We start from the raw sequence: 10,529 nt of genomic DNA, 5'->3' as shown, positions 1-10,529 counted from the left end.
GTCATGAAGTACTTCTTCTAGTTATATGGTTATTAAATAATTTTTTAAAATAAATTTAAAAAAAGATACAAAATAGGGTCTTGTCTTAGTAAATGAAAAATACCTGTATTTCAGGACAACTCCGCTTATCTACAATGTTCCCTACAGTTGCCAAATTTCTTAAGTTTATGTCGGTTTTTCTAGAGATTAAAAAATAAAGTTGAAAAATAGGACTCCTTAGTTCATTTGAAAGATATAGAACCTTTCAGCAATTAAGATTCTTAGCCAGGCGTGGAGGAGCACACCTTTAATCACAGTACTCAGGAGGCAGAGGCAGGTGATCTCTGAGTTCAAGGCCAGCTTGGTTTACGTAGGGAGTTCCAGGCCAGCCAGGACTACATGAGACTATCTCAAAAAAAAAAAAAATCTTACAGAAAGAATGCATGTGGATTTTTAACAAGAATCTATACCAAATGTTAAGTGGTACTAACTCTGGATAGAATGCTAGGAAGTTTGTGCCTTACTGTTTCCTACATGTTCTAATTTTACATTTGTAGTAAAGACAAATGTGGCAAATCAGAATTGGAGAAGCATCTTTCATCACCACCAGAAGGTAAAAGTGAAAAGTAACTCCTTTGGAGGGACAGTAAGAGGGTGAGACAGATGACTGCAACTTCCAGGACAGCCCGGGGTACACTGTGCACACAGGGAAACCCCACCTCATAAAACAAGGGAAAATGTAGTCAAGAGGCAAGGTGAGGACAAGAGATAGTTGCCTTCTATTCTAAAACCTTCCATAGCAATTTATTCTTAAAAGATTTTAAAATTTCATCTATGTGTGTGTATGCACACATATGCAGGTGCCACAGAGACCAGCAGAGGATGTCAGATCTCCTGGGAGTGACAGGTGGTTGTGAGCTGCCTGACGTGGTTGCTGGGAACCGAACTCTGCAACAGCAGCAAGTGCTCTTAGCCACTGAGTCCTCTCTCCAACCCCAGTATACTTAAGATTTTGTTTAAACAAAATTTATTCTTGAACCAGGCATGGTTGCTAATGCCTGTAGTCCTGGTACTTGGAACATTGATGCCAGAGAATCCAAGTTCCAGGCCACAGATCTTGTTTAAAATGTGTTGTTTTTTGTTTTTTGTTTGGTCTTTTTGAGACAGTGTCTCTCTGTAGCCCCAGCTGTCCTGGAACTCACTATGTAGACCAGACTGGCCTTGAACTCACAGAGATCCACCTGCCTCTGCCTCCTGAGTGCTGGGATTAAAGGCATCCACCACCACACCCAGCATGTATCTATGTTTTTAAAAACAGGATACATGAATATACATGCATGTATACATGTAATATGTACACATATTTAAAATAGGACACATACATACATGTATATATGTAATATATCTATGAAATTCTTGAAAGCAGACATGACTGCTGCTTCCAACTATTAATAAAAGCATTACTTCTCAGAAACCTGCTAGTTGTGGTCTGTAATTAAAGCTCATTACATCATGTATACTCTCATGCTAGAATCATAATTGAATATTACAAATGTAACTATTACAGAATAGCTTTCTTCCTAGGCCAACAACATTTTAATTAAAAAGAAAATACACATTTAGATTTAAAAGAAAAATGAGAAACATAAAATACAAACAAAAGCAAGTTTATTTACAAACATTAAAATATTTACAACAGCATAAATAGTACAAGTTCTTCTGTAACTGATATGGAAGTCAGGAGACCTCACTTTCAAATGAGCATTTTTCACTCTGAAATGAGACATATTCAAAATCTGTTGTCTTTTTCTTGAGACAGAACAATCTGCAACCCCAGCGGTTTAGAGTTCACTACTGGCCTGAAACTCTCAGCAATTCTCTCAGCCTCCCAGGTGCTGGAATGACAGGTGTGAGCCACCACACCCAGGCTAGCGGCCTGTTAGAAATGCTTTTCTAAATAATCCCTGGAAGCCCATTAGTGACATGTACATGGGTCATTTCCCTCCAGTCTTATTTTGGAACTACTATGCACAAATCCAGCACAACCAGGACACAGCACTAGACTTAATGAAAAAACCTTTTTTCCAACAGTAATTTCTGACTAATCTCCAAACATTTGCCTAGTGCAGAAGATATAAAAACCATGGTTTGGGGCTTTAAAAAGAAAATCCAGTTTGATTTCTAATGGGCTGCACAATTCCACCATAGCCAGCATTTTCATGACTATTCCTTAGGGCTCAGCGCTTTGTATTTCCCTGTTAGCAGAGCTCTGTAGCACTTGCTCCTCTAAGCTGCATCTTGTTTAATCCGAATCACTACTGCTGCTAGAAGAGTCTGTTGACATAACCTCGACATCGTCTTCATTTTCTTTATTATGCCCAGGAGGTTCCAGTAGAAAGTCATTGCTGTGATTTGGTGGCAACATATTCATGGACATGTCATTTGACTGCCACGGATACTGAGGAGCAAGGACATCTGGAGAAATAAAAAGCATGCATGAGCAGTCTCCTTGCAGTCAATCTACTTGTTAACTACCCTTCCTTTTAAAAACTATGGCAGTTCTATCCATCTTGTGGTGCCAAGGATCAAACAAACCTAGAGTTTCACACATGCCTAAACAAACACACAGAGCTGTATCTACATTCCCAGCCCCTGAAACAAGATTAGGCTAGAAAGAGAAAAATCAAATATTTGGTCAAAATAAAGATGAATGAAAGCAGGATATCTTATCAACTAGAAACCTATTTTTAAAAAAACTAAACATTGGGGCTTGGTGGTTAAGAGCACTAGCTACTCTTCCAGAGGACCAGAATTTGGCTCCCAGATCCAACATGGCAGCTAACAACAGTTTATATAACTCCAGTTCTAGGGGACCTGACACCCTCTTCTGACCTCTGCAGGTATTACACACACACAGGTGCACATGCAGGCAAAACACTCATACACAGGCTGGGCATGGTGTCCCATGCCTTTAATTCCAACACGCAGGAGAAAAGGCAGGTGGATCTCTGTGAGTTCAAGGTCAGCCTGCTCTACAAAGCAAGTTCCAGGCCAGCTGGAGGTACACAGTGAGACCCTATCTCAAAAGACCAAAACCAGCCAACCAACCACTCTTACACATAAAATAAAAATAGTTATAGGTAACAATATTATAATGGATTTGAATTATTTCACAGACCAGAGAGGGACCGCTATTGTAAATGACTGATCAAAGAATTTAGTAGCAATGTGTGTACAAGATTTATCTTATGAAAAAGTACCCAAGTCACACAAGTCTATATTTCTGAAGAAAAGGAACAGAATAAAATAGGTATAGTTCAAGACAAAGAGAAGGCAGATTTAACCCAACATAGTGGTATATGCCTGTAAATCATCACTTAGCAGGAGACAAAGGAAGATCAGCAGTTGAAGGCTAGCCTGTGCTATGGAAGACCCTGTGTCAAAGAAAAAGAGGCAACATAAAAAAGGATCAAAAGGAGGAGTTATGGTTCAGGGGCTGGCTCAGTCTGAAAAGCACAAGGACCTAGTCTGATCCCTAGAATTCACCAAATAAGCTGGCATGGTGGCACAAGCTTGTAATCCCCATGCTGGGGAGATGGAGACAAAGGATTCCTAGGGCTTTCTGGCCAGCCAGTCTAGCCTAATTGGTGAGCTCCGAGCCAATGAGAGACTCTGTCTCTAAGGAGGCACAAGGCATTCCTGAGGATGACCCAGTTAGCCTCAATCTACTACTCTCCACCTTAACCTGGAACCTAGTTCTTTGTAGCGACTGCAATGTCCAGCTCTGTCAGTAGAGGGTGCTGATGGGACTCTGCCAATCTGCAAGGCCTGGTGAAATGCAGGTGGAGTGGTGCTCACCTCCGCAACTTTGAGCAGCCTCCTAGTAGACTGTGCTACAATCTTAAAGGGTGGGGTCCCAGTAAGTGTCAACCCCTGTGTTAATTCCTGCTTGTCAGCATGACTGAGACACCTCATCAGACTGCTCTGCCATGGAGTGGGCCAGGGCTGAATAATCCTCTCTAACAAAGGCAACATACGACTGTCAGCTTTGGAATAGGTAAGGAGGTCCTGTCCTTTCTGCAGGTCCCATGCCCTAGTCCTAGATAGAAGAGCAGTTGCTCACGTCTATCAATCCTATACTTTAAAAGGGGCTTACTCCTTAGTAGTCCCAATTCTTTCAATTTTCCTGTTCAAGTTACCAGTGTGGTCAGCCTCACTACAGGACTGTGACCAACAGTGCAGTGCAATCACTGCAAGGAGGAGGAGTGTTTCTAGGGAAATGACCATACACAGTCCCCAAATTTCCCAATAAGCTAAAAATAGGGATCCAAAAGGGAAATTTCCCTCCTTTATGTCATTTTCTACTTTAGAAATGTCCTGCCACATTAAACTGTGGCACCTACAAAACCTGTTCATTATTCTGTTTGTAGTGCACACCTCAAAATTGCAAAAATGCTGTTTAGAGCAATGATGAAAATGGAAAGATCCACAGCCTGAGGAAAATGGCAGGAATAGCTAATCACAGGTAAGGGACAGAGGAGCAACTGGTCTAATTTCAGAAGCTCTATCTCGCAGTCTTTAAATGGAGCAAGCATGGAAAAGGGTAACTGGCCGAGAACATGGCTGTTTAGTTTGGGCTGGAATCTCAAGAGCTGGCCACTGGGACAGCCCATCACTGGCACCTCGGAAAGACCTTGGTCTGTTGAGAGCACCCTTCCAATTAACATTACCTGGCAGTCTACCTGCTGCAAGGGCATCTCCTGGCAGATGACCGTTTACACCATTTGTGGAAGGGTTGTTCATCTGACCCAACAATCCACTTCTCATCTCTAAATCCGTTGGGTACGGCCTCCGTGGGTCCCCTAAAACAATAAAGATTGCTTTTAACTCCACTGCATTTTCTGAAAGTATCAGTATGTTCTCTGTTCATGGTTCACACTCAAAAACATAAGCTATTTGTTGGGTTTTGTTTGTTTTCTGAGACAGGAGTCTCACTATGTAGCCCATATTGGCCTCCAACTTGCAATCCTGCCTCAGCCTCTCAAGTAGCTGAGATGACAATATGTACTATCATGTCTGGCCTAAAGCTATGTTTTAAATTTGGACACATAACATTTATTCCTTCAGTTTCTAAGGAGGTAATATATTAATTTTTTAACACTATTTCTTCTCGGAATCCTCCCAGAAATATAGTATTATTTATGTTTGCAAAAGTGAGAAGTCATTCCAAATGATGATTTAAGTAAATTATAATAATCTCAATTCTTCTAAGTTAATTGCAGTTCCTAGGAAGAAAAATAATTGTACTCCCAGGGAGAATAGATCAGGATATTTATATGCTAGAAAGGACCAGATAGTTACTAGGATTGTCTAAACTAAAACCTTTCTCCAATCAGCTTATTGAGTATGGTGAACTACTAAACTGGGGGTGGTGGACACACCTGCCATCCCAGCATTTGAAAGGTGGCAGCAAGAAAATCAAGAGTTCAAGGTCATCCTCAGGTGCATAGTAAGATAAAGACCCTATCTCGAATAAACAAAAAAGACTCATTCCTGTACCTTCCTTAGTTGTATCAGGAGAACATACTGTCCTTACCACCAAGAGGGGACTTAGTAGCAGTTTGGGGTTGACACAAGCACGTCGAGATTTGGTAATGTTTCTTGCCAACCTCCACCTGCAGTGGCCATTAGTGCTTTCAGTGGTCAATCACCACCCTCAGGAAACTCTTATTCCTCTAAGGAGGCTGCTGCTCCAGCGTAGGGCTCCCATCTTACATTTTACCCACTGTTGATGTCATCTGTATTTCTCCTACTTCTAAGTATTCCAGCTCTTTCCAGGGCTGTGTATGCTACTGGATGTCCTGGGACTGTCTCTCAGGCTGGGTCCTTTGTAGAAACAGTAATGGCTCTGGAGAATTGGCTTCTGGCCACTCTGCATTTTAGAGGCACACAAATCTATTCTGTTGGAAGTATTACAGATAAACCATTTTCTATCATGCTTGGCAAAAACAAAATAAAGGAAATGGAAAATTAAAGCACCCTCCGTTTTGTGGATGGCTACAGCTCTCTGGAAAGACACCTACCAGTAGCTAAAAAATCTTGGGCAGCAGGCAGCCTCATTTCTGTGAGTCTACAGTGGCATGGGGAGGGGGTGGGGGGAGATGACATTACTTACATGACATTAAAGAAATAAAATACCTTTATTAGCAGATGCTATTGTTAAGTTCTACATTTAAAATACTTTTACATAGACACCTGAGTATTTTCAAACCACACTATTCTGATATAGAGAAACATTATTACCTGGAACCCAGGTCAGTGGTGCACACACAGCATTGCTTGCACTGATCCTATGTGCATATTTAATGATTTCTTCAGAGGAGATAGCACCTGAGATGAGGAAACACTACAATAGTTTAGTAAACGGCACATAAGATACTTAACTTTACATGATCTGAAAAATAGGATCACCTCAGCCATCTATCTTCCCTAACAATGCCTGCATATACACTTTAACTCTAGGTTACAAATATTCCCAAACTAAAGAACAAGACCCTCATTCAGCAAAATCAGCTAATATAAAGAGACAAATCTGAAGCCAGCATTCTAATGCTCAGTAATCTCAGTTATTAGCTACCATCAAATATTGAAACTCTTCTTAAAGCAACAGCAACTGCACACGGGGGAGCAACCCTTCATTCCAGCGACACCCAAGCTGCTAAATCAGCAGAGTTCACTCTACTAAGGTAATCAGCAAGGCCTGAGTGGACCACAGCCAAACATTACTAGTAGTTTCCTCTGACAAATGAGAACAAATTACCTTTCATTCTGTGAACTTTAGACCTGTTTCAGTGTAATAAAGTACTATGTATATGTGGGCTAAACTTTCGAAGAATTAACACAAAACCAAACCATGGTCTAGATGCCTGATAGACTCAGACACCTCTCCCAGAGAGGTGTTTCAGCTAACTCTTAGAGAATGTTAGCTGTTTTCTTACATGCAGCAATCAAAAAGGAAAGGTGGCTAAATATAAATCAAATATACAAAGTATTAAATTAACTAATTAACTAAACTTTTCATTAAAAGTTTATTCTTAATATGTAAACTAGAAGATCTACTGAGTTCAAAAAGGAAAGGTGGCTAAATATAAATCAAATATACAAAGTATTAACTAATTAACTAAACTTTTTCATTAAAAGTTTATTCTTAATATGTAAACTAGAAGATCTACTGAGTTTACAAAGAGCTTCTCAAGAGAGAGAGAGTAAAGCAGAAAGGTGGTGTGCTGGCACCTAGACTTCATGGTATTCCTCAGTCTGATGGTCACTCTATCACTCTCTCTACTTAGCCTCAAGATCCAGTTCAAATCCCACTTATCTTTCCTTCCTCCAAGTTTTATAAACCACTGTCTTTATTATAGGTGAGCACAAAGTCATAGATTCCCTTCCAGTCATTAGTGCTTCCTACAACCACAGGGGTTCTGATACCTCTACCTCCCTCGAATTGTCAACCACGATACTAGAACATAATATACTTTATAATGAAAATCATTGGGCATCTTTCCAATAGTGCCCAATCAGTACTACTTTTATCTTTAATATGTGTGTCTACGTCCAGCTTTATGCAGGTTTTAGGGATCAGAACATAGGTGCTCATACTTGCATGGCAAGCACTTCACACATCCATTATCAGGTTCTTGAGACAAGGACCTGTGTTCTCAGTCATCCCGTCCTCCCATGGTACTAACCTTTTCTTGCTTTCTCTATTGACTTGAGTTTCTCCTTTGCTTGGTAAACAGCTGTTGCCTAATTGAAACAACATTAAAAATATAACTTATTCTTAACTCTATCAAGCTTTTTTTTGTCTTTTTGAGACAGGGTCTCCGTGTAGCCCCAGCTGGCCTGGAACTCACTTTGTAGACCAGGCTGGTCTTCAAGTCATAGAGATCCACCTGCCTCTGCCTCCGTGCTGGCATTTAAAGGTGTGTGCCACCACGCCGGCAATCAAACATATTTTAAACTTAATTCACAAGATCACTTAACCACAGGAACAATTTGCAAGACTTAGAAATCCCAGAAATTTATCTGTAATATTCTGAAACACCATGCAGTATCATTTATAGTTTATTATATGTTATATTTAACATATAATAAACACATTCATGACCTAATCTCCCATTAACCAACAGCTGGATGCATGTGATATGTAAAGAGAGGGAGGGAACACTAGGACTGAAAAGTTTAAGCAGGGATGGGAGTTGGGGGATAGTGGGAGATGGTGGAAGAGATAAGGGGTGGTTAACCAAAACTATGGATGTATGAAAAAGTCATATGGAAATGCATTTTGTAAGCTTATTGAAAAATATAATTTAAAAAATTAGTAAATAAAAATAAACTTAATCACTAAAAATAAAAACCATCAACCCTCAAAAGCAAATAGTTGTTAGAAACAAAATATAAATCCAAGCATTTGCTACATTTTTTTTTTGTTAGGTCATTTATCATTTATTTCATAAACATGCAAAAGGAATTTGGAGTATGTACCTATCCTTCACATCTAGTTCAAGAATAAAAATATCTAAAATGTGTTTTTCCAAGGCATGGTGTGGTGGCACTCACCTCTAATCCTAGTTCTTTGGAAGCTGAGGGTGACCTTGATTTCCAGGCCAGCCTTCACTATGTACTGAAACTCTGTCTCAATGTGTTATGTGTTTGTGTGTATGTGGGTTACCTCAGTGCTTAATGAAACCTATCAGAAAAGCACACTCCTCCTCCCCAAGCTAAACTAAAAGGCAAAACAAAGCTAAGGATATACATACATATATATCCTCATCTATCAGCACAGCAGTTAGGATTATGAAGCTACACACTGGAATTCAATGTCCATCTCTGTCTAAGCTTCATTTGCCATTTAAAGTCTTGGTTTCTTCATGTGATAAAGACAATCACATTTTAGCAAACTTTTATGAAGACCGAGATGAGGCATGTAAGATGTGCAGCATAGGGCCATACCTAGGTACTCTATCCATTTCAGCTGTCACTATTTACCCAGAAAACATTCTTACAGTCCTCCTGATCTCTGCCTTTATTTTATTGCTGCTGTTGTTCGGAGGCAGGACCTCAATGAAGGCCAGGCTGGCCTTGAATTGGATGTGCACTGAGACTGGTCTTGACATCCTGATCCTCCTGCTTCCACTTCCCAAGTGCTGGGATTACAGGCATATACCACCATACCCACCTTTTTAATTCAGTAGTTACATTCTTGGATATGTAAAAAGGAATATAAACCAAATTATTCATCTATAAGGATATTCACTAAAACATTAAATATTTGGAAAATGCTCAAGTTTAAAACAACAGTAATTAAAAGTTTTAGAATATGCTGCTCACAGGCCCAAGGACATTTTGACTTTTAGCCAAGAAACTGCAAAAATGTCAAAAAGTTATTTGGGAACTTGTATCTAAACCTTAAAAGATTTTAGGGTTGTTGCTTCCTGGGCTGCACAGCCTCCAGTGTCTTGGTACCAGCACCTTCCCTGGTTAAGTCCAGCGCACCCTGACTCCCCCAGCCTCTTTCACCCTCCCAACTTCCCTGGTAAGTCTCTCCTCCTAGGCTGGGTACAGGCCCATTTCTTGTCTTGACACCCCAGACACCGGGGCTAACATCTCGACCCAGAGCCACCACTGCTTCCTGATCCTTTGTATCCAGACCTACCCAGTTCCTCCCTGTGGCCCCAGGAACCCTCTAGGCCTGGCCCCGCCCTCACCTTCCTTTACCTCCCTGGGTGGCACAGCCACCAGCTTCCTGAGACCAGCATCTATCCTGGGCCCTTCTCCCAGGCCAGCCAAGCCCTCAAATTCTTGAGGGCAGCATCTTTCCTGGAGGGACCCATACCTTAGGAGAAAGCCTGATATCATCTGAGCCTCATCTCACTTGGGCCTCTGTGGGAACTCCTGAAGACAAAAGCAATTAGGCCACTCCAATATAAAATCAAAAGAGAGAACCTGAAGCCTAGACCATCCAGCTTTTCATGCCCAACAAGTAAACCACAAAGGCACATAAAGTTGACAAAAATAAGCAGATCTAAACTCAACAAAGGAAGGCTTGAGTCTCCCACAAGAATCAGAAACTACAAAGGAAATTCACATGTCAAACTCACAGCAAAAAAATAACATAAAAACCCAAATAATATATCCCCACCAAGTATCAACAGTCCTGTAGAGGAGTACAATGAAAACCTCCTAGAGATAACACAAGACATGGAATTCAAAAGACTGAATGAATTCAGAAAAGAGTTAGAAATATTGAAGAATACTCAGGCTGAAATGAAGAAGGAAATGAAACACAGTAAGCCAATTAGAAATGACAGGAGAAAGCCTCACCAATAGGAAGAATGAAATAAAACAGAATATCAAGACTGGAAGATAAAGTGAACAAATTAGACCACTCAAACAAAGATTATGAAAAAAACCAAACTTACAAATCACAGGCATTCAGAAAGCCAGAAATCGATCTACCGTATGGATCCAGCTAGACCACTCCCAACAAC

The 10,529-nt window shown here is 40.5% G+C and overlaps 1 protein-coding gene across 1 annotated transcript in view; it reads right to left on the bottom strand.

Annotated features, from left to right (window-relative positions):
* Positions 1–1,630: 1,630 nt before the first annotated feature.
* Med4 (mediator complex subunit 4) overlaps positions 1,631–10,529 on the bottom strand; it is an 18,174-nt gene continuing 9,275 nt past the window's right edge. Inside the window, exons 4-7 of the mRNA XM_008824368.3 lie at positions 7,728–7,785; positions 6,283–6,369; positions 4,710–4,841; positions 1,631–2,454 (exon numbers count right to left, since the gene is read on the bottom strand). Of these exons, the coding sequence (XP_008822590.2) occupies positions 2,282–2,454; positions 4,710–4,841; positions 6,283–6,369; positions 7,728–7,785 (450 nt within the window). The 3' untranslated portion in view covers positions 1,631–2,281. The remainder of the gene's footprint in view (positions 2,455–4,709; positions 4,842–6,282; positions 6,370–7,727; positions 7,786–10,529) is intronic.

The sequence above is a fragment of the Nannospalax galili genome, unplaced genomic scaffold (assembly GCF_000622305.1).
Source record: "Nannospalax galili isolate Female #2095 unplaced genomic scaffold, S.galili_v1.0 scaffold388, whole genome shotgun sequence".
Classification (NCBI taxonomy): Eukaryota; Metazoa; Chordata; class Mammalia; order Rodentia; family Spalacidae; genus Nannospalax; species Nannospalax galili.
Note: the sequence above shows the minus strand (reverse complement) of the source record. Positions and strands in the feature narration are given on the sequence as shown.